The sequence below is a fragment of the Myripristis murdjan genome, chromosome 4, assembly GCF_902150065.1.
Source record: "Myripristis murdjan chromosome 4, fMyrMur1.1, whole genome shotgun sequence".
NCBI lineage: Eukaryota > Metazoa > Chordata > Actinopteri > Holocentriformes > Holocentridae > Myripristis > Myripristis murdjan.
In genome coordinates, this window is record NC_043983.1 from 16,692,386 (window position 1) to 16,716,822 (window position 24,437).

The 24,437-nt window shown below is 39.8% G+C and overlaps 1 protein-coding gene across 3 annotated transcripts in view; it reads right to left on the reverse strand.

Moving 5' to 3' along the window:
* Positions 1 to 2,300: 2,300 nt before the first annotated feature.
* Positions 2,301 to 24,437, reverse strand: part of osbpl1a (oxysterol binding protein-like 1A) — a 38,652-nt gene continuing 16,515 nt past the window's right edge. The window contains exons 2-30 of one of the 3 annotated variants that reach the window (XM_030049622.1): positions 24,003 to 24,266; positions 22,277 to 22,406; positions 21,288 to 21,373; positions 21,069 to 21,143; positions 20,837 to 20,948; positions 20,552 to 20,637; positions 19,230 to 19,374; positions 18,744 to 18,811; positions 18,181 to 18,225; positions 18,010 to 18,083; positions 17,650 to 17,713; positions 17,364 to 17,465; positions 17,085 to 17,207; positions 16,878 to 16,959; positions 15,246 to 15,352; positions 11,754 to 11,916; positions 10,512 to 10,695; positions 9,364 to 9,439; positions 8,670 to 8,804; positions 7,815 to 7,912; positions 7,304 to 7,486; positions 7,065 to 7,172; positions 6,705 to 6,794; positions 5,365 to 5,491; positions 4,984 to 5,097; positions 4,672 to 4,795; positions 4,483 to 4,573; positions 3,967 to 3,987; positions 2,301 to 3,523 (exon numbers count right to left, since the gene is read on the reverse strand). In XM_030049622.1, the coding sequence (XP_029905482.1) occupies positions 3,421 to 3,523; positions 3,967 to 3,987; positions 4,483 to 4,573; positions 4,672 to 4,795; positions 4,984 to 5,097; positions 5,365 to 5,491; positions 6,705 to 6,794; positions 7,065 to 7,172; positions 7,304 to 7,486; positions 7,815 to 7,912; positions 8,670 to 8,804; positions 9,364 to 9,439; positions 10,512 to 10,695; positions 11,754 to 11,916; positions 15,246 to 15,352; positions 16,878 to 16,959; positions 17,085 to 17,207; positions 17,364 to 17,465; positions 17,650 to 17,713; positions 18,010 to 18,083; positions 18,181 to 18,225; positions 18,744 to 18,811; positions 19,230 to 19,374; positions 20,552 to 20,637; positions 20,837 to 20,948; positions 21,069 to 21,143; positions 21,288 to 21,373; positions 22,277 to 22,400 (2,910 nt within the window). In that variant the 5' untranslated portion in view covers positions 22,401 to 22,406; positions 24,003 to 24,266 and the 3' untranslated portion in view covers positions 2,301 to 3,420. Of the gene's footprint in view, positions 3,524 to 3,966; positions 3,988 to 4,482; positions 4,574 to 4,671; positions 4,796 to 4,983; positions 5,098 to 5,364; positions 5,492 to 6,704; positions 6,795 to 7,064; positions 7,173 to 7,303; positions 7,487 to 7,814; positions 7,913 to 8,669; positions 8,805 to 9,363; positions 9,440 to 10,511; positions 10,696 to 11,753; positions 11,917 to 15,245; positions 15,353 to 16,877; positions 16,960 to 17,084; positions 17,208 to 17,363; positions 17,466 to 17,649; positions 17,714 to 18,009; positions 18,084 to 18,180; positions 18,226 to 18,743; positions 18,812 to 19,229; positions 19,375 to 20,551; positions 20,638 to 20,836; positions 20,949 to 21,068; positions 21,144 to 21,287; positions 21,374 to 22,276; positions 22,407 to 24,002; positions 24,267 to 24,304; positions 24,324 to 24,437 lie in introns of those variants that run through there. The other 2 variants (XM_030049623.1, XM_030049624.1) reach the window with 2 other exon arrangements.

Consider the following 24,437-nt stretch of genomic DNA (forward strand, 5'->3'; position numbering starts at 1 on the left):
CTGACTCAAAACATTTCAGCTCTTCATTTTTGATTAACTTTCAGACTGTTATAACCACAGAAACACACACTGACATCTTGGGTTATTATGTGTTGATCTATGTAAAAATTGATTTTTATGCCTTAGTCAAAGGTTCCCTCTGTCTGAAGCAAGAGTTCAGCTGCCAGCTTTTAATCAAGAAAAATAAAGCCAACATATCACTAATAATTTACAATTAACCATAATAATTAGCTCAGTTTACTGGGATTGGCTTGACCTCACAGTTTTATCTTTAAGACTCATCGAGGACTTTCAAAAAACTACATCATCTACGTGTTTCTCTTTTTTACCTGGTCGGCAGCCTGAAGTCAATCAAAATTATGTGTGTCCTAAATGTGCTAACGCTATAGGCTGAGAGCCAAGGGTGATCCGCTTTTTACTGTTACCTGCCCTTGACTTGGGAACCTGAAGACATTGCAGACTTGCAGATTCTGCATTTTCATCTTCATTTCATTTTATTTGTATCATTACACAGGAAAAGTAACATGACAGATGTTAAAATGTGTTGTATTAACCTGGCCTGACTCAATTAAAGACTTTTCTAGCAGGCTCCTGTTCTGCAGCACAGAAAAGACAAAGTCACATTATAATACAAAATAAAAAGAGACAAATATTTTAAAACGTCACCCTCACAAATACTGATTCGAGTGCCTTGTGGAAATGATGCAAACTCTAATCCCACAGACGTGCTGGTAGCAGTGGTGTAGTGGTGGGTTTACATGAGTATATGGAGTTTGGATTCATTTAAGAGTTTGTTACTTCAGACTTTTTCTATTCAATAGCATTTTTTAACCTTTTGAGTCAACCTCTAAATCTATTCAGAGTTGTAAGATGCTTGGCCCATTTTAACATGTTGAGTGGCACTCCTGTGTCTCGTAAGCTTCATATAATGTGAGGAAACTGTGCCATTATCCTGTGCATGGTAACTATGACTATAATGAATGTATTTTATTTAGCCATTAACTTTTAGACAACAGGCACAGCCAGAGTGTGACACAACCCTCGTCTCTGGTATGGGTGGTATGTTAGAGGTATTGTCTCACTGATGAGGAAACCAGACAACTCGACTGAGCCAAGAAATGCAAACCAGACAGCACACACAGTCTGCACGGCATTTCTCCTCTATTCCATAACGCCCTGCCAGTAAAACAAGCTTTGTGCTGATGTCTTGAGAAACAGAGAATCCTCCTTGCAGATCAAAGAGGCTTGTGCTTGAGCTCCACACAACACCAGGAGCTCATATTCTATCTTTCTGGAAACACCGGGTGTGATCATGTGACACTATTCGTGATGTCCCCTTTAGCCAAATACAATAAAATTTAATTCACATCGCATGCAGACAAATCTGTAGCCTTGTTTGCTTTAGCTGAGGATTTGTGTGGAATTGGCTATGATGAGGATCTGAGACAGGCTGATATTCTGCCATATAACTCAAGACCATCCATCATTATTAGCTGATCTATAAAATGAAGAGCCAACCTCCCGTCAGTCTACATTATGATTCTCATGTAAAAAGTCACAATGAAGGATGTCAGATTATTAGCACACCACATACAGAGAGAGCACTTCAAGGCCAACAAGACACAACAGGAGGTCAGGAGTCCTTCACCTGCTACAGGATGAAAACTAGAAAGCATATCACTCTGTCAAAATGACTTAAACCACTTAAGTTTTCCCACAGTCTAACAAACAACTTAATAGCAGTTCTCCTGATGTGTGTGGTAAACCACAGCCTCGTGAATCACTGTGTATGGGCACAACTGATTTTTGAGCATTAAGTGATATACCTTATAAACTTACCACTAAATGTATATTCTTTAATATTTATGTAACAAACAACTGACCCATTTTTAAAGATACACTGATCTGAAAAGACTTTTTCATCATCGCATCATTTTGAGATCATCATGTCTGCATGAGATGAGACATCTGACATTTTACAATACCAGTTTATATTGCATCTTTTCCTGCTAAGATATGCAACTTCTGCTAATTCCTGAATTGAAAATCCAAGTCAACAGAAGCCTGTTCAGAAAATTCCCAGCTTTACAATATCTATCTATCTATCTATCTATCTATCTATCTATCTATCTATATATATATATATGTGTGTGTGTGTGTGTGTGTGTATATATATATATATATATATATATATATATATATATATATATAAATATATAAACAAGCAATGCACGCTGGAAAATATAATTTCATGACAGACTAAGTATTCAGCAGTGACAAAACACAGTCAAAAGTGATAATTTCTCTGTAAAGTAGTTTATAAGGGTTGCATTGGTATAGAAAATACAGATGGAATGGGATCAAAGCTTGCGAAAAAATACTTTAAAAACATTCATTACACTTCCTTTGATCATACCACAGTCATCAGTCTGTTCAAATGTGATTTTTGAATGCGATTTTGAGTCATTGTGGTGATGCACATCAATCACAACCAAAGAGGTAGCTGACTAGATGATTAGCAAATATCGATGTTTTGTGAGGATAACTGGAGTAACAAGAGGTCGAAATCCTCCCAAAGTAGCATTATAGAAGTATGAAAACATTAAAAAAACAAAACAAAAATAAAAAATAAAATTTTAGAAACTATAGCAGTAACATTGGAGAGTTGTTTGGTTTCACATTAAAAGGAGAGACCTCCACAAGTTAAACACTCATTCCTCCAGATCCCTGGTACTTTCAGGTGTGCACTATTTTAGAAGAACATGAAGACATGAACACAAAACAACTCTAATATACTATTTAATCCTGATGTATATTTTAGTACTCCTCTAAGGATCTCATCAATAGTTAGAAATGGTTTTCATGTTTTTTGGAGAAACAGTGGGAGTACTAACAGTCAGTAACATTTTCAGCGTGAATAATGGGATGAGACCATTGCAGGTGCAATTTCACTACATATATGTGTGTGTGTGTGTGTGTGTGTGTACGTATATATACATATATATATACGTGTGTGTGTGTGTACGTATATATATATATATATATATATATATATATATACGTACACACACACACACACACACACACACACACACACACACACACAGATGTGCAGATTGTTTAAAGTCACAACACGATTATGGACAACAAAACAGACGGACACTTAAATACAAATGCTACATTTCAAAGCAATGTCAAACACCTTTACGTATATCGTAACTATTAAATATCAGAGTTATTTCCATTTGTATGCACAGTATTATCATGACAGATTAAGGCCACACTGTTAAAGTACACTATTTGCATATTGCTTGTATTAGCTCTTCTGTTAAAAAACAAGTTGAACGCAACTTTTCTGACAGAGCAGTTAACAGAGTAAAAGTCATACTGCACTAATTTTCACTACCCAACAAATGTCCATTAATAAATGTCTGGCAGCTGGCTGTAATTCCTGTCCCAGTATCCACCAGAAAACAGCCAGTCCTGGGAGCTGAGGTGGGGGTTTTGCCCCTGGTGGAACCACCTGGAAATCACAAGAAAGGCCGTCATTCAGTGAAAGATCCTATCAAAATTCAGTACCATCAGACAGGAAATTAAAGGCACAGGTATCATTTGCATGGTCAACTTCACTACTGTGTTCTCTCAGCAGACAGGGAAAAGTTAAAACTATTTAGAAAGAAGTCTATTATAGTATTTAAGTAATTCCATCATGCACCAGAGAGTGGAGCTGTCATTCCAGTGACAGGACGAGCAGATTAAAGGTTCGCTGCACTGCATCCACTATTCACTTTGACATAATGACTCTTAATCATCAGTGATTCTGCAACACATCTCCACATCAAAAGGCGCACAATTGTAGATGACTCAGTTTTAGCGAGTAAAAAGTTGTTTGAAAGTAATGAGGAGACGCTACGTGATCACATCACACATGCAAGGCGCATCGGCCAAACAGCAAGTGAGTCTAACCTTGGGCCAAGGGCAGGGCTCCTTAACATCAAAGTGAGGCGGGGTGCAACGGAAAATCATGGCAATGCAAGAGAAGATGGGAACATGAGCATTTCAAAGCAACAAAACATAAAACAGCAGAGAAAGAGCTGGAAGAAATGCAGTATCAAAGTTTTGCAATTGCAATTACACCACAAAGAAAATGTGCATAAGGATTGAGTTCATATGAAAGCCAGTTCACCTTAGCATTTAAGCAGAAGAATACACCGGGTTGACCTGGTTTACACTTTGTAAGAATTTAATGTCATTTAATGGCAGCATAATGCACAACAAATTAAGACGATAATGTTAATATGCATTGTTTATGTATTGCTTTTAATTTGCAGCTCCATTATCATTCAGTCACAAAGATTGTGATTGCATTTAGAGCACAGGGAAAACTTTTTTTGTATTAAGCAGCTGATTATGTGAGAGGCAGCTGAGCATACCATTTTAATGAGAGTACTTTGAGTAAATCATTTTCATTTAGAGTCTCACCTCGTCTTCCACTCCTCATCAGATTTAGAGCGATTTTTGCGTGCAGCTCTCTGCTTTTCCTCCAGCCTTTTCTTCTCCTCGCTTGCAAGGTCTACAAGGGGAACGTGTTTTCAGGTTATAGCTAAAGTTTCAGTCTATAGCTAAAAAGATTTACGTTTGCAGATGCGGTATGTCACAAATAAGCATTACCAATGTCACCGTTCTCCATTGCTCGTATGTCTGGTCGCAGCCTACAGTCTGTTTTAGGAATGACTCCCTCCATCTCCTTATGCAGCTCGTTCAGTTGCATTGCAAAGGACGTAAAGCTGTACATCTTCAAGTAAAGATACATAATTAACCTCATGTACTAAAAATGCACATCAGATATGTATAACACACTCACTAAGGCAAGGCACAGCTGATTACCTCAGGGATTTGTATGTTGTGCTTGTCTCATCATATCTTTGAGACTGTGCTTTAATTAAAGCTCATGCACGGCGTACAATAAGCCATCATTCTGACCTGAGCAGAGTTGGCCGGTCGAGGTGCTATTCTCCACAGGAGCTGACTGCCAGGGATGACTTCCACAGTTTCTGCGTCTGGCAGGGGGATTTCCTCCGGCTCCTCGCCACAACCCTGCACATCAGCCCCAATTACACACAGGAACTAAGAGCTCAGCCGGGAGAAATAATTCTTTGCAAGATGCTTTGTTGCTTTGTGTTTGTGTCATTATTGCAGTGTTACACTGTGAAACTGTATTATATAGTAACAAAAAGAATTGCCATTAATCTTTGGTTGCTGTGTAATATCTTTATTTGATGTTTGTGAAACAGAGCTTTGAAGTGCAAATAAAAACATTCATGTTTCCTAATAATAATAATATGCAGTGATTTACTAAGGTACCTGTTTGGAGCTTTTTTTCTCCTCCGTCCCCTTCTTATCGTTTCTCTTATGAGCTTCAAATGCAGCAGGATCTACCACGTACAAACACTCGGTCCACTTCCCATAGAGAGCGGTGAGCTTCTTTTTGCTGTGTAAAATACATGAACACTAGATAATGATTTCAAAAAAGAAAGAAAAAACAAACAAACACATTTTCACATGCCAAAAGTGTCGAAACTGCTTCGGACTTCAGTGGGAAACTGCTGGAATTTGCAGCCAAATGACACTTTGTCAGGGGAAAAAAAACAGTTTTTTAAGAGTCTCGTGAAGCAAGTCATTGCTTTTCTCAATTTCAGTGTCATGCATTATTTGCTAGGAAAAGTAAGTAGTTTTTATGAGGGTGTGTTTGTTATGTGTGAGTCAGTCGTGACTAAAATGTTGATGAACCTGCCAACACTGAGTTTTCCCCATCGCTTTGCTTTTATGTGTCCTTACATGCCTTATATCTTTTATGTCTCTTGTTGCAGTATAACTTTAGAGCCCTATTTGCATATTACTGTGTTGCATATTTAGTCTTGAACTCAAGGTCTTGCACATTCCTGCTATGCACCATTTAAAATCTTCCACTGCTGTATTAATGCAAAGTCATTTGCATGATTGTGTTAAACAATACTCGTCCTCCCTCTCCTCTCCTGCTTTCATGATGTATTAACTTGTCTTTCCCTCGGTTGTATTTGTTTTGTTTAAATTGAATTTTCCACCAAACAAAATGTCCTTCAAGAACTGCCTTTCAGGGTAATTAAGAATTTATTCTTCAATTTATTCATAAATGTCTTGCCTGGATAAACTGTTTATACATAATTTGCATGATTGGTTTATTTATCTTTAGGATACTAACATTGATATCTTACACTTGGAGGTGTGCTTCAGGGGATACCTCTGGCTCAAAACTATAACCAGCTGATTTTCTTAGCTTTGTAGATCCTGATTTACAAACGAACCAGTTGGGAATATTATTGAAACAAATCTGGCTATGTGAGGAAAAATCTGGGAGGGAAAGAGGTGATAGGGTTAAAAATAAGGGTGTTTTGGAATGCATCAGTCAGAAAAAGTTAGTAGCTGCATTTTTATGAGATATACAAAAAGATATAGATATATTACAGTGGGATTACTAGGAATTAATAATATAATTTGTGAAATTTATTTCTCAGGGCCCAAGCTGCTGCTGTGTCCTCCTGCAGCCTTGTCTGTCTGACTCATTGAGGGGTTGGGGTTGGATGCATGACCAATGACCAAAACAAAACATCATCATTTTTCAAAGAGTAAGGAATATTTTTGAGCTCCTGCAAGGTAAATCATACCTTTTGTCCAGAATATACCCTTCCACCTTGTGCAGTTCTTTACCAAAGAGGCCGCATGGTTTGAAATTCAAGCAGCACCTTTCACCGGTTCTGAGCAAAAACAGAAACAACAGCATATCCTTTCACTCTCTGTTGTGTCATGTGCAAACTTCCCCATTCACCAAGTCCATCTTCCTTCTCGTTGGTCAAACTTCCTCAATATATTTACAACAGCTATGTCAGACTCTGTGTACTTAAGAAAACCACCTAACTTTAAATTATGATCTTTAAACAAGAATGGTGTTCAATGTATGGAAAAAAATAAATCATGCTGCACCAGCAAGGTACACTCAAAAGTAGCAATGTTCATTGTTCCCTTACTTGTGGTTAATCACCTCCACATTCCCATACTGCTCAATCCACAGCTGGCCCACAATGATATTGTGAACACAGCATGTAGGGTTGGTCCATGTGTAGGCTTCATTATACCTTGAGCAAAAAAAAAAAAAAAAGTGTCCACATGTGCAAAATGTTAATACACAAGCACCAACAAGTCTATAAGGGGCTTAATATTCTGCAGTTTGTCAGTGAAGTTCATTTTTATTTGCTACACGGCTTACTTGGGCAGCTCCAATGTCATGATGCCTTTTGGCTCAGCTTCCACACTTTTCCCCCAGAACTTGAGTTTGGGGTAGATGGAGCCGTGGAAGACAAAGTCATCCTTCAGGCCCTCGGCGTGGAAGGCGCTGACTGGAGGGTGGTGGCTCACCTGCTCCGATATCAGCCGGAAGCCCAGGTCCTCTCTGTGAGAACAAAGTGTACAGATGTGATGTATAAATGACTGAGCAAATGTACTGGAGTTAAAAAAAAACAAAAAAACAAAAAAACAAGTGTTGAATGTCCTCTTTGGGCAAAAATGAATCGTAGGCAACTGGACTTGTATTTGTCTTAGGAAGACGTTTCGCCTCTTATCCAAGGGGCTTCATCAGTTCATGCGCATCGAAACGTCTTCCTAAGACAAATACAAGTCCAGTTGCCTACGATTCATTTTTGCCCAAAGAGAACGATGACCTGGATAAATGAGAATATCCATAGAGAAGTGTTGAATGTGTTTTTTATACTCCCTCTCACCTGACCAGTTCATAGGTTTCTCCCAGCAGCGGGTTGAAGGGTTTACCTGTCCGCTCCCACTGGGATGCCACAGCGGACACAGCAAACGCAGCTACACACTGACAAGTCAAATGAATACAAACTCTGAGTCATCCATATTAATTCAAAAGTAAATTCAGTCAGAACACTAGGGCTGCACAAAATGGAAAATCAATCCTATTTTGATTATTTTGACAGATAGTATGATTGCAATAACATCTCCAATTTTAGTGGAAGTGATCATTTTTGTGTCATAATTTCTATTTTAAACTGGGGAAAAAATGTAAAATGTGATTTTTTTACATCTAGAGAATATGATTTGTATGTAAACTTTTACATTTAACCTTTACCAAAATTGCCGCTGCTGCAATCTGAATTTTACCCTTATCCATATGGTGATTTTGGTTAATTATGCAGCACTACAGAATAGTTAAAACAACAACAACAACAACAACAAAAAAATCAGATATGTAATAGTCACTAAGGGTGGGCCATGTGAACAAAATCAAATATCTAGGCAAATATCTTTGCCTGAATACCTTGATATAAATATTGTGATGATATTATAAGAATAATTGCTTGTCACTGTAATGCAGCCTTTAAAACCAGGAAAAGACGATAATTATGCTATTGCTGTGATATTATGATATTAAAAACCCCGGACAATATCCGGTCTCATATCACAATATTGATGTAATATTGATATATTGCCCATCAACACTACTTTGACCTGGGAAACAGGATTCCTGGATGTTATTTCATGGCATATCTTGTTTTATAATTCATAATAGCAAGCAGCCATGCAGCACGTTAACATTTTCCAGTTTGAGCGCGTACCCTCATCCTTTCAATGGAGTCTGAGGAGGCGATGGCCTGGTGGATGAGGTACGTGTGCTCCATGTACTCTGTCAGACGCTGCAAGAAGCTGAGCGGCTCATTGAAAATCACAGGCATTGTGATCTTGGAGAGTTCCTGAAAAAGAAAGAAAGAAAGAAAGAGGGAGAGAGGGAGGGAGAGAGAAAGAGAGAGAGGAAGCGGAACTGAGAGGAATGACGATGCACTACAGAGAGGAAATAAAAGCACTCCACACAATGTGATCACTGTGTGTGATTTCCATGTGTTTAATGTTGAATAGACACCGGGGTGTCTGGTGATGACACACGGCATTGCACAACATCGCATGAAGTTAGAAGAAGCGAAACAGGGCTTGTGTGTGGAATCTGAACAGTGTCACCGTATCATTCCTGCAGAGCCAAAAGAAACAAAGCTTCTGATAGTCTTCAAATGTATGATTAGTATGAACGCTAGGCTCTGCACACACTCCACATTCCAGATCAGGATTATGGCATGTTGAACCATTTCATGCCCTAAGCTGGCAGCACAGTAAAGTACACAGGCATGCTTGCTATTCAGCACAGTATATCCACATTTTCCAAGATGCTGTTTGCTTGACTGGTTGGGAGACAGACAGTGAATTAACATCACCGCCACTTTACAAATATCCATCATGCAGTGGCGAATGAAAACTCACCATCCCAATGCACTTCCTCAGGATGCTCCAAATGCTGAAGTCATTTCTTGAAAACATAGGCGCAGGTAAACTGCTCCTGTAACAAAACACACAAAGCTGAATTATTCCTATGAGGCTTTGCAACGTGTCTTGACTTTGACTTTGTGCCCCTGCTGCTAAATAAGGCTCGTCTCATTAGATTAAATGTGCCAGATATATAATGAATGCAGGAGTCATATCTTATTCAAGCGAATATAGTCTTCAGGCCACAACAAAAGCCCTCAGTGTAGGTAACAAAGACATACTGGACCGCAGCCCAGAGAGACAATCAACACCAATAAACAAGGCATCGAGCAGACGAGGAGGACTCCTGCAGCAATACAGTTTGACAGCAGCTAATTTATTTCCTAAAAGTATAATACATTTGGAGGACCAGCCAAGCGGAAGAACTCTGTTCACTTTAAAGTTTTAAAAGGTTTAAATTTAGATGGTTTCTTTACATAAGAAGAGCATGGCGAATGTGAATTTTAAAGAAATGAAATGAGAGGTTTACAAAAGAAAGATATTAATTTTAAAAGTCTGAACTCCACTCCCTGGCGGCACCGCAGGCCGAAAGGATTAGTCAACGTCAGATTGTACCGCAGCCTGATTATTGCATTACACTGTGACCTTATCAATATTTAACAGGTCCAACACAGGGCTCAGTCTTTTCAATACAAGCCATTCTCTTTCCTCCACCAGGCTGGCCCTCTCTCTAAATTATTCACTCTGCACTGCATAGACCTGAGGAAAGATATGGAAATCGAAATAAAACATATGGTAAAATAAGGTAAGATAAGATGAATAAAGTTACATACAGCAAAAAACAAAGATAAAGAGATATGAATACAACTAAATGCAACAGTGACTCCTTACTTAAGAGACGCTAAGTATTGACTGAGCTGGGTGTTTATTGAGTAGAGTTATGGAAGTTGGAAGGGAAAAAAAGCCAAAAGCACTTGTTTTTACATTTGCTAGTGATATATATTCGTCAGAACGGGTGAAAACATAAATCGAAACTTTTGGGTTTTTGATTAAATGGCTGCTAAAGAAAAAAATACAAGTTGATACGAGGTGGGTGAGAGCGCAGGGGTCAGTGGTTAACTGTGTGGGGGCAAACAGCCACTGACCTATGCTTTGTGATCCCGTTAGGTTGAGTCTCCTCCTGGTTGCCATGGTGATCGTCTTGTAACATGCTGGTGGGGGAGTTGCGGCGGCTGCTCGACAGGACAGAGCCTTCCTCCTCCTCGTCTTCCTCAAAGGAATGGCTGGCCACGGTCTCAAAGCCACTCAGGGAGTGCTCCGAGTCCGATTCTGAGATAAAAATGGGCAGAGAGCGACGTAAGCACAGTATCTGCTGGCTTCATACTGCCAAACTCAAAACTTTTTAATACTGCCCGGGAATCAATTTTGAAGCCAATTTTAAAAACCAAAATAAAGAAATAAAAAGCTGGCAAAACCAACCCACTTGTGACTTGGCACAGCTCATGAAATCTCTGAGGCAATAAACTGGCAGTATAGGGAAAGGACACCAGGAAAGGAGCTGTTAGGGGACATTAAGTTCAACTGTATTCCACTCTGTGTACTGAGTGAAAAGATAAAGGTCACTGCATGGTGAAAAATAAGCCCTCTAATAAACTTTAAATAATAGAGGAGCTTTTCAGACTTTTTAAAAGACCCACAAATACCTTGCATAGTTCAGTGGCAAGCAGGTATGCACGCATGCATGACAGCCTTAGGAATTTATTTTAGGAAAAAAAAAAGTCACCCATCAGTCATTAGTATATTCATCATCATGCTCAGTAACAGATCCATATGCATAAAAACAATGAATGTAGCACTATCGTATGGACATTGATCTACAATACAATTCAATTTTATTTGTCCTTTATAGATCCAGGAAGTCGGATCTAATTACACAGAGAGTCAGGTGCATAAGGCATCAATAAATAAACAAATTAGATAGAAAAATAAACCCTCTCTGGCTTAACGCTGATGGAGTTTGAATGCACATTCCTCATTGAGTAAACTTTAAAATGCAAATAACATCACCTCAGCTTTTCTTTAGATTAAAGTTAGGGACTAAGTGTGAAAACAGGCTCTTTTTTTTATTTTACTACCATGCAGGTTTCAACACCAAAAAAAATCAATCCTATGAAAAGGCTTCAAGTTATTTTAACACAACAGGTAAACACTTCAGTTCATGTCACGCTTGAGGAGCTGTGGACATACCAACACAATTCACCCCCAGGAAAGTGTGTTCCAGTGCCCTACAGGTGAATGATGGAGAACGGGATGGGAGCGGAGTCGGTCACAAAGTCTCCCACAACAATCCCCGGGTCCAATCTTGTTTTTGTAAAGCGTCAACTCACCAGACACAGCGTCGTAGAACTCATCCTCGCTGAGAGCGCTGTGTGGTGAAGATCCCTTGACGACGGATTGCTCAAGTTCGTGGTGCTCTGTGGCAAGAGTCTGCAGTGCTTCAGAAAGGATCTTATTCTTCTCTACCTCCTGCTCCAATTTCAAGCTGCGCACCTGAACACCACAGTCACACACACACAAACACACACCAACACGCACACCAACATACAAAAGCACGCACACACTCATAAGGAACCGGAAAATTGCACGTAAAACCCACATACACCAACATACGGATTACAGTCGCCAAATTTGATTAGATAATTCTGGATGAGAGGCAAAACCATAATAACCACAATTTTATTACAAGGCTTATTTCAAACTCGTAATTAAACAAATGGTGCATGACCATCAGACAAACTGAGTCAGAGTAGCAGGTCAGTAAACACAGAGCCTAGTGACTGACTGTTTGTCCCTCTGCACTGTCCCCTGACCAGCAGACCCAGAAGGAGACAGCGCTGAGAGGGACGAGCCATGTTTATCTGTAATGGAGGACAGCTGCCTTGAAGCCGGGAGCTCAAATGGCTTGCCAGAGAACATGATTCCCGTGGAGGAAAAGAGATCAAATGACCGTAATGGACTAGGACATAAACAATTAGCCAAACCTCCCTTTTAGGCGATGCATTCTTGTGTATAATATGAAGATGTGCTCATTTTTTAAGTGCCCCTTTCCGATCTCTCACCCCGTCGTTTCCAACAAAATATTTTGACTAGGCTGATAATGTGTGACACATGAAGACTGGACACCGAGAAAGAGGCCAGGTTTTATTTAGGGCTCTTCAATCTGCAGTACTCTTCTGCTGAAGAGTACACTCTCCAGCAGAAGAGCATGACTTCTTGAGATGTCATGCCATCCTTGAAATGACACTTCAGTCGTATTAATACAATATATTTTGGGAGCTATGCAGTGTGTGGACCATCTAGCATGTTTCTGTTTCCTGTCTGTGGTGTGTTGACATGCAGGATGTGTTTCTTTTACTCTTTTTCTAAAGATAAGAAAGGCACAAAAGAAAGGCCTCCAAGGGAAATTACTCTCCAAAACACTAACCTTGATGAAATGGGAACACTGAGTGGGGAGGAAAGAGCTGTATAATGACTAGACCCCAACTTCAACAGATGAATCCCAAACAAGCTGCTACACTGAAGCCCAAAGAGGACTTTTTTTTTTTTTTTTTTTTTTAAATCAAGGATGGTCTCGTTGCTCGCTACGCCTGCCTGTTGCCCAGAATGTTTTCACAATGAGCCTGGCTCAAACTGTGCGGCATTACATGGCTTTAACGCAGACTGACATGTGTGTGTTTGAGCTGTTCGTGTTGAGACTGGGCCTATTCACTTTGCCCATTTTGGGTGCCGTCCCCTGCACATGAAGTATCAACTGTGTGATCTGGCTCTGCAAATCATCGCTTAGAAAATGGCACAGCTGAGCGATCAAGGCCACGGCCATGTGAAGTAGCTGGATGCATGGGGCATCCATTAAACTGAGCACATTCAAATGATTTCTTGGCTCCCTCTGTGCGCCCGGGTGGTGCTGTCTCTTTTGATGCATCCCCCCTAGAAATTCAAATGTTTTGCAATTGAGCTGTGCTGGTGTGTATGAGAGCAGGTTGGCAGGAAAAGAGGAGAGAGCGTGCGCATACAAACACATTCCAGGCATCCCAGCATTTAGCGGAATGGAATCATCCTTCCTTTCATTTTAATATTTAACAAATTTAAAGAAACTAGTTTGAGTTGCGGGATTTACTGGATGTCTTTCATGTTTATTGGTACGGGAAAAAAGATGCCTTACAACAGTCTACGACAGAATCACCATTCATTTGATTTCTAATTCACTAAAAAAAGACACCAGAGGATCCCTGGATTTAATTGGAAGTCACATAAAAAAACAACACTCAGTACAACTCCGAGATCAATACCGATGGTATCCTGATGTTTATATTACAGCATCAATATGAAAAAGTGTTATTTGCACTCGAGCCTGACTGAAATATTGGTTGGCCGATATTATTACAGATATATCACAGATATATCAGCATCATATCAGTATTGGTGTATATGTTGACTGATATGTGCAGATACAAAAACTTTAAAAAACTGAATATGATGCAGAAAAAGATGCTCTGGGTAAATTAGAAATTAATATTTGATCCTTTTTCTTAATTCAAGTTTTGTATATATATAATTTTATTTAATCTTAATTAAAATAGTCAGCTATTGACTGCTACTTAACAATACTGATATTTATTTAGCTATTTATTTATTCTTATTTTCTCTAGGATTGGTTGAAAATGCAAAATAAAGTTGAATATTCTTTATTCTCCCTCTGACTACCTTTGCATAGTGATATTGGTGCCAAATCAGAGCACAATTCATGTACAAAAGGTCTAATTTCACACCAGCTCAGGGATGTTATGTATATCGGCTGCCATATCGGTGATCAGTGAATTTTTCCCCTCTAAAATTGGCATCAGTCTCAAAAATCCCATATTGGTTGGGCGCTAATTTGCACTCGTTAATATGCTCAGATAATCATATGCGGCATCAGTGTGACACCACATTGCACTCTGTAAAATTCAACTCTAGTACACAGCCTCGGTGAAAAACCTCCTCACACAAGCTACAGATTATCTCTGGGTTTACATGGACACAACAGAACGTGTGTGCCAGGAAACACTGACCTTACAACCCTCTGTATCTTTTAACACATGCCTTTTCATTCATACACACAGATATACACACACACACACACACAGACATACAAATGGCCAAACAAGACCTCGACATTACAGCTTCCTTCTTCTGCAGCTGTGTCTGAAAGCTAAGAAAACAGGGTGCTGCTGTGTTGGATGCCGCTGCGGTGAAATCATGCTGGCTCAGGGCTTACATTTACTTTGCCAGCGACATTTCTACGCCTCCACACTGAATGCCTGAGAGCGTCCTTCACTTACTAGCCACTGGAAATACATTCATAAGTTTATATTACGTCAGCAGACTCTGAAACTATGAAAATGGACGTTTTTATTATGTAAAGCACAGAGTTAACATAGCGCTTTACATAGCTTTCCGGAGCATAGCATTCACATAGTTTTCTAGTAGTTTCCGCGGCGGTATACTATAATTTATCCACTGAAATTATCCACTACAAAAAACTCCATTGAATAACACAGAAAAAAATCCATCTGACAACTTATTATTCAACTAAAATTTTGTTTTTTCATAAATGTCATTTATGTCATCACGACCTTGTGGAATATAAGGTTTTGTAAGGTAATGTGGTTCTTAGCAAAAAAATGAAGCACCACTGTGTCTGATGGTTATTATGTTAGATTATACAGCTCTCCTTTTGATCGCAGGAATAAAGGCATGATAATCATTAGTAGAACAGAGACAAAAACTCAAAAGGTCATTAAGACAGAAGCCATCTGGCTGGGGAAAGTGACACTCACCCCTTCCTGTTTGGAGAAGAGGCTGAGACAGACGCTCAGATTGGAGCAGGTCTCTTGTGACAGCTCACACACCTCCTGCATCTTCTGCAATACGGGGGACGGAAACTCTGAGGGGACAAAGACGGATGTAAGATTAGTTAATGAGGCATATCCATTTCAAAATCCTAGCTGTCAAGAAAAACATCACACTCTATCCTCACTCTATGAAACAAGATGCAGAATAAGCACAAAAATAAACTGCAATTTACTTGAAGATGAACTCATGTAAACTTATTTAACGTCCTTTCCATTAAAAGCTCTCAGAAAAGCTGCAAACATCAGCAGCTCTAGGCTGGCTTTACACACATTGCATCCAACCTGGGGGAAAAATGGAGTCACAAAATATCCTCTTAAATTGTATCATTATTAGCAATAATCAATCGCAATGAATCACATTCCTACACACATTCAAGTTGTCGTCTGACAGATATCACAAGAGCTGGGAACATCTTCTCCAACTTTCTCATCCTGCTTTGTGGAAAACTCCCACAGTGTCACGTCAGCGTAAAAAAAATGTCAAGCCTGAGGAAAAGGGTAGGTTATGATAACCTTGTCCTGACGCGGCCTGTCACTGAGGAAAAAAGAAAAAAGATGACCTGATGCAGCGTGTGTAAAATGGAAGCCGCAGCACGAGCAAATACCATGGTAACCATTTACTGCCACATCAAGCACTCCATCACCTGTGAGTAAAGAGGTGTGGAGTGTGAGCGATCAGCGGGAAACTGTGGCAAACTGTCAAGTGCAGTCTGCTTTGGATGAGGGAGAAGTGCAAGAAAAGAAAAATCAAGGCTAGACTAATGCAGACTTTGCTTCCATTCAAGCAGGCAAAACTAAAAATAAGATCTTAAATGTACCAAATTTATAAAAATCGTAGTACTGAATCAATGCCATAGAATAATAAAGTTTACGACAGCATGAAATTACCTGTATAACTGTGCAATAATTCAATACCCCAGTGTATATGTGGTGTGTGTATAAGTTTATTTTTTCTGTATGTATTGTTGTAATATTGTTTCAGGATTAATGCACGTATTTTTTACATAATGCACATGTTTTTGCAAATTTCTAATGCCCGTATTTTTAGATTTCTTATTTTCCTTCGAATTTTACTTTACAAATTTTACTGCTTATGTATTTTTTCCCTCTAGAATTAGAGCAACAGCAAATGACCCAATTTCCCCCTCTGGTATCAATAAAGTATTTCTGATTCTGAAATACAGTCGTTGCTCCTTCCACAGTGTGATATGTGTGGATAAAAGACGGATAAGGAAGGCGTGTGCAAACTGATCTTTGTATCACGGTTCTGCTACGGCATTTTGAGCTGGTTCAGCAGTGTAAGGAGAGGTCTAAATGACGGACACACATGGCGTGCAGAGCTGGAACAATATGGATTTCAGACATATTCCATCAACTCTGCACAGTGAAATTTCCATGTTGATGCTTGTAAATGTAATTTTAAGGTTTCCATATCTATTCATCAGCAGGTCACACTGCTGATCCTCTGGTATATTACATCTTTAACAAAAAAAAAAAAAAAAAAAAAAAAAAAAAACGAATGAAAAGGAAATAAAAAAGTGAAATTAAAGGTTTTACTTTCTGTGAGCCCATCACTTTTCACCATGGCCAGGAAAGCCGCCACCTCCATTTCCAGTTTTTTGTGGCTGGCCTCAGCTGCCTGGTTTCAGAAAGAGAGAGACAACGGATGAATAAAGGAACACTATGAAGGCGCTGCAGCAGAATGAGAGCACTGTAATTACATTGACATATTAATTGCAGATTTTTTTTTTTTTTTACAGCCACCTGTAGTGAGTCTGTTAGCTCCCCGAGTGACATCACTTCCTCTTCTTCCTCCTCGCTGCCTTGATCTTGAGAGCAGTAGTGTGTGCTGTAAGCAGCGTGCTCCTCTAATGCTTCCAGCCATGCCTGCCAGACGTTAACATCTCCTGATTCATGTCATTATGTAAACCAAACACTATAATATGGTTATCTAATTGATCTAGTAGAAAGGGCAATTGAGAGCACAGCCACAAAAAAAGACAAAAAAACAAAACAAACAAACAAACAAAAAAAAACTCTTACTCTTCTTGTTGCCTCTGGGTCATTTTTTGGCGACACTTTAAAGTGATGCACGCTGTCATCAAAGCACTTCAGGGTGAAAAAGCAGTTATCTCTGGCCCTGATCTGCAAAGCAAAACTAACAGATTAAAAGGAGCATTGCAACAGAGACCCAAACTTAATTGCAGGCTTCACAGAGTGCTGACATTTTGGGTTCGGTCTGGATAAAGACACCCTGTACAAAAGATTTTCTTACACATATTCAACACTGCAGTGAGAAAGAGAGCATCACTTTGAAAAGCGGCCTTACCAAACAGTGAGCCTGTGTCAGGGACTTACAGCCTTGCCTCCTGATATTGGCAGCTGCATCTGACCTTCAAGAGAACATTAGAGAATCGCACAATCATTAACTTCAGCTCAACTTTAAAAATCGACCAATAAAAGAACAGAATCCAACTTATTTGTAGTGAAAGAGGCGAGTATTCCACATCAGCTGCACGGCACATCTTTATTTTTGCAGTTGAGTGTGTTGAAGTCTTTTTCTCTTTTTGAACTACTTCATCCTTAAACTCCAGCACCTTTCTAAGCAATCAAAAGCCTTCATTCGTCCTATTTATCTGTTGCAGCATATGGCTAAACAAGCCGTGTTGAAACAAGAGATGCTACCCACTGTTTAGAATACCAGGACAAAACTCCATCCTGAAGGACGACCCAGTAGGAGCGCCAGCCGAAAAACCTGGAGCTCTGCAGGATGAGTCACAAGAGCAGAATGAGCATTCTCATTTTCAAAGGTTTCTGTCCTTTATTTTATTTGTGCGTAATAATCCCTCCTTCTGTGTACCTTCCAGATGAGTCCCTCAAATGTCTTGACATGGCGTGTCAGACCCTGAAACAGACAGAGATTAAGAACATAAATAATTTTAAAAAAAACTCTTATTAACTAGAAAAATAAAAACACTCAGCAAAGCTCCACCAAGACTATGCAATTGTCCAGATAGGACACTTCCATGTGTTGAATATTCACCAGAAACTGTCACACACCCTCGCAAATCAGTGCAAAAAGCTCATCTGTGCTCCCTTGTTACATGACCAACCTTTAAACCAAAGTTTCATGATGTTGCGTGAATTTGTTCGAAAGTTACATGCGTTTTTATGTGAGGCCACGCCCACTGCTGCACCAGTCAGCATGAAAAAATACTCAATGCTCTCCTGGCAGATGATCAACCTTTCCACCAAGTTTCATGCACATTTGTTCGTAACTTTTTTGAGATATCATGCTAACAAACAAACAAACACGCAGACAAACAGACGGAATGGGGCAAAAACAAAAACCCCATCCAGCTCCACTGACAGACGTAACAACACTGAAAATAGCTTTGGGAAGGACACCATAAGATTACTCACTCGATGAACACTGCCTTCAAGCGTCTGCTTCATCAAGGCATCGTTGGCCAGGTCGAACACAGTCTGGTCTGTGAGATATTAACACAAAACAATTGGTGTTTTAGATATGGAAGCGATAAACATTACCTGATTCCCAGTGGGTGAGAGCAGCAGGTTGTGATGCTGACGTCTGGACCTTTTTGACATTTGAACATTTCATCTGAACCTGACATGTCATGATAACAGTTACAAAAACAGTCACTATGCTCCTTAAACATGGTACACAGAAAACAAAACAAAGCAAACAAATCTGAAAAAAAATGTTAAGCCTCTGCTATCCAACCGCTGCCAACTCTATTTTAGTCCATGCAACTGGATTTTCATAACAAGGCATAACAGGTTTAGCTTGGGGGACATTCTATCATGAAACTTTGGGAACTGCTGGGGCTTGGCGGATTGAATGACACAAGTCGTTTTTGATAGATGGCTCCGGCTAATGAATTTTACCATTCTTGTTCTTGATGAGCGGGCTGGCTCCGCTCTTGAGCAGCTTCAGCGCACACTGCCTCTGGCCACGGTAGGCTGCACAGTGGAGCGGAGTGTTACCGAGCAGATCAGTGCAGTTAATGTCAGGTGGCTTCTTTCTGTTGAGCTGCAGCACACAGACAAAACAGGAACGGTGGTGAATCACAACACTGGACCGGGCTAGAATGATTGGCTGGGCCTGAGTGTTCAAAATGTTCCTTGAAGCATTAAAGCATGAATCTGACTATGCCTGGCTGATATTTTGGCCTAATTACAAGTGAAAGAACCAAGTGGGAATTTCAATTCCTCACTTTCAGCCCAACATGTGACAGAGCAACAACTTACACAGCAAAACTGCAATACTCCAGTACCTGCACACTGTTGTATTTAGGTAATGTTGATGAAATGGTTCCTTTTTATGATCAACATCTAATCTTTGTTTGCCTGCTCTTTGCATCCACTGCATGCCTAACCATCTGAGAAGGGGGATCCCTCCTGGTGTTACCCTTCACAAAGTTTGATTTTAGAAGGGGAAAATTCACTGATAACCGATATGGCAGCCGACGTAGTTGTAGATATTGTATAATTTGTGAGCTGGAATGAAATTAGACATTTTCTATGTTGCTTGTGCACCGATATGACTATGCAAAGGCACTTAGAAGACTGCTTTCTTGCACCAATGACTTTATTAAAGAATATTCAACATTATTGTACATTGTCAACCAAGTCTAAGCACCGTCTCAGTAAAATGAAATGGCTACTATGGGAGCTGAAATCAACACACATTAATACAGTCAGGCTCACTGAACCCAGTGGAGTGTCAGCTTTCCAGTCAAAACCAATTTATGCAACTCCAGGGCTGTTTAGGCCCCAGTCTGCACAAACACACCATTTTAGAATGGGTGAAAAAAGCTGCAAGTTTGTGCACCAAACTCCATGGGATTAGCATAAGCTGGGCGTGTCTGCAAAGGGGAGACCTGAGGGTGGCAAAAGAACCCATTTTCATTCAGATATCTTGAGGTGAGAGGTCAAGGGACCCCTTTGATAAAGGCTATGGCAGTTTTCCCCTCGCCAAATTTAACTTAATTTTGAAGTGAACTTTGGAGTATAATCGCTCCGGCTAAAATCGAGCCTGCTGCAGATTAACGGTCAATAAATGCACCAATATAAATATATCTGTGATGGGCCGATACTGGCCAATAACATCAACTGACCAATATAATGTCCGTGAACTAACATATATGTTGTGAATGGATAATTGACAGGAGCTGACTGAAGATGACAAAGCAGAGTGCGTCACTAACCAGCTGCGTCAGAGCGGACAGGTCTCCTTCTCTCGCAGCTTCCAGAAGTTGTTCTTCTAATATCCTCTCCTCTGTTCTCTCAGCCGCTGATATGGATTTTAAAAAGCAGTACATGTTATATAAATATATTACATGGATAAACATCCCAATGATAGTAACAACAAAAATATGACAACAAAAAAAAATGAATTGCAAAATAAATAAAATTTTAAGAACTGAAAATGCACAAAAATCATTTATGGGGACTGGTATGAGATCTCTTATAGGACATCGCATCTCTCTCACCTTCTAACATGTTTCTGATTTCTGCGTTTTGCGTGACATCTTTGGGAATCTGTGCTGTCCCATTGATGACAGTGGCACATGCACCAAATCTCAGCAGCAGCATGACAACCTCCTGATCAAATTAATATGCCATTGATTGATTAAATGACTGGATGAATAAATAAATACATTCACAAAATCAAAGGTGATTGGACTAAATGAGACTGGAAAATTAAGCAACACATGACGGCACCTGTCTTCCCGTGAAGGCAGCTTTGTGCAGCGGAGTGTCTCCCATGTTGTTGGGCAAGTTTACCTCCGCCCCTGCCTGCAGTATGTACACACACACAACACACAAACACACACACACACACACACACACACACACACACACATTACCCCTGCAGTTATACAAATCCTGCTACAAAAAATATCCCAAATCTCTGTTAAATTAAAATAAAAGTCATTTTACCTTAAGCAATTCCTCCACTACATTTTTGTGTCCAAAGTAACAGGCCAAGTGAAGAGGGGTCCATCCCAGGTTAGACTTACTCTTACCTGGACAAATTAGGGGATAAATTATTCGATTAATTAGATGTTACACAAATAGCATAAGTGAAGTATCCCCTTCAGGATGTCCATAGGCATCAGAGGATTATATTTAATGCTTTTTTTTGCCCCTATCAGTCGTGGAAGAAATAGGGCCTGGTTTGAAAAATGATGGAATTATCCTTTAGGTTTCATTTAGGTTAAATGGCAAGATGCTACTGTTGTCAATCTAACTATCACTTTTTCCACAGAACATAGAAAAGGTAAGTACATATATTTTCTTGGATTTCTCTCTACAGGTAGGTAGAGAGAAATGTGAGAGGAAAGTATAAAATGAGGTTAATTCACAAAATTTTACAATCAAATCTTATTATCAAAAAAGAAAAGCAAGGATTAAGTGATAAAGCTCATAAACTCAAACCAGATTGGAAACATTAACGGCACGTGTCTTCCAGTAAAGGCGGCTTTGTGCAACGGTGTGTCTGCATTATTACTGGAGCAGGTGAGGACAAGGATTTTCTTGGATGTCTTTTCACATGCAAGTACGACAAGTAGGCATGAAGTGAGTTGGTTTCATTTAGAAAAGGCCTTTTCCCAGCAGGAAGCAAGTGCAGCAGGTCAGCAGAAATGCAGTATGAGACTCAGTGGTAGCTTCAGAATTTTATAACATCAGAAATGTTTATTTTAATGCAGAAGAACTTGATTCATTTGACAAAAAGAAATAAATGGATGAACAAACTGTGATAAAATGTTTCTGCTGAAATTCAAGATTGTTTAAAGAACTATCTAGGCGCAAATGTGTCAATTTTACTTTCATTTTAAGACTTTCTCAGTGTTTGCAGGTCCTTAAGTTGACACCAACACGCATTTGATTTTGATTTTGTTTATTACCCAGCTGGTAGTCATGTGTACCTTTGCAGTTGATGTTGATCTGCGTCTCCTCCTTTATGGTGGACATGAGGAGCCTCTGGATCCCAGGCAGGTCTCCATTCCTGGCGTGACGCAGGAACTGTTCCTCCGGATCCAGCTCGTCCATGGAGCCCTGCACAGGAAACACCATGAACCAATAAATAAGATGTGTTCAAAAGGAAACGTTCGAATCCATGATAACTGTGTGTGTCGAAACAGCCCTGAGCATTTAATATTTGGACACATTTCTAATCTACTAGAGCTCAGTGGAGCATCTAGAGAGAATTGATGAGCGTCTACTTTTATCAGCAGCATCACATGTTTGCTGTTTTCTCCAGGCCGACTGAAGCATAAAACCTTGGCTCGAGGGAACATGTTTGTGTTGTAAACTCTTGAAAAGTCTCAAATGTTAAATGTTTTGGGTAAGTTTTTTTTTTTTTTTTTTTTTTCAGGCTTGTATTGCCTGAGAACCCACCAATTTTTAATTGCTTCAGCCACATGAGAAAAGGTCACAAGAGCCTCTGCTGTCAGAAGGTGAGGAAATTTCACAACAATTCTCAGAAGGGAGACGGAGGAAATTGTAGTCATTACTAAAAAAAAGGTAGCAGGCAGTCACCAGACCAGCCTTGCAGGAAGGAAAAGGTCTTTCCCACTCTCCCTCGTGCAGTCTAAGTCCACATGACGTGCGGCATTTGCAAAGAAAACGCTGGTATGCAGCAAAAAAAGCTTGCTTTCTGTGATGTCAGGGAATGTCACATGAGGATTGGGGAGGATTAATGAACCCCATCAAAAAGGAAGTGCCAAATATGCTGCTTCATTCTGTCTACCGTGTATCCAAGGTGCTGGAAAAAAAAAAAAAAAAAAAAAAAAAAAAAAAAAAAAAAAAAACCCTGTTTGCATTGAAACAGGTTTACCTGGGATCCAAAATCATGTGACAGTTACTCAACTAGTCTTTGCACTGTTGCAATCTCAGGGTTCAACTTAAAGTGGATCAACAACTTCAATATATAACAAAGTAACCAAAGAACATTATAAAATGAGCTGTCTGTAAATGAATTTTACTCTTTAAGTTCACTTTTTAACATGTTATTCTCTTGTTTTTCCCCAACTTTTTGATCTTGCATTTGCTGTGTTTTACTTTTTTGTGTTCATAAAATGTTTAATTGTCCTTTGAATGTGTTTCACACTGTTGTGTCTCATGTTTATGTTTTCTTCCTTTTGATGATGACCATTTAAACTGATTGTTTTACACAAAGAAAGTTCATTATATTATTATTATTGGTAGTAGTAGTAGTAGAAGAAGAAGTAATAGTGGCAGTATTACTGTCTTTTTCAGAGCTCCAGGCTCTACAGTTTTAAAGAGCTTAACGTACTGAGATAAACATTTTGGAGCTGATCAAGAAATCAAATTCTCTTGTGACTTCCCTTAATACCCGCCTATCTCCAGTTTTTGAGAATGGAGATGAATCTAGACTTAAGGATGATTTTCCAGTTTGAAAACTTTAATTCCCTGTTCGACGCCCGTCACACTCCGGTGGGCTGATTTTGTGGCGTCAAATCAGGCTGAATGTATGCCAGGTTAGTGGAGCAGACACAAATAGGTGACGCCAAACAAGAAAATGATTAAGTCTTTCATTTTTTTTTTAAGCAAAATTTGAACGGTGATGATAATCCAGCGGTAATGTGGCTACAGCAATAAAAATGGGGAAACCATCCTTCGTGCACTTACTGATCAAACTCCAGGAGTCCTACCCAGAGAGTCAGGAGTCAGAGAGTCGGGGAGCTGCTCTCACATAGTGTGCTGCTCAACTTCTTGAGGAGGTTGGCATGTGATTTCTCTGAGCCTCCTGAGGCAGTTCCTCCTGCTTTTGACACCGCCGGATCACAAACCTCCGCTCGTCCCTTCACACAACATGACTCTCAACCAAGCTCCATCCCAGCCTCAGCTCTTACACCCGACGTTAGCCGCTGGACAAAGACGCGCCTCACACACCTCTATTTGTGTTTACACACACTCGCACATATACGCACCGCTATCAGCTGATCTTCGCCCTGCGGAACTCCCCTGTTCACATTTCAAAATAAAAGCTCGACCCTCCTGTTTTGACGCCTCTCTAAATCAGCTGTTTTCAATGCACATCATCACGTCCCAGATTCACTTCAC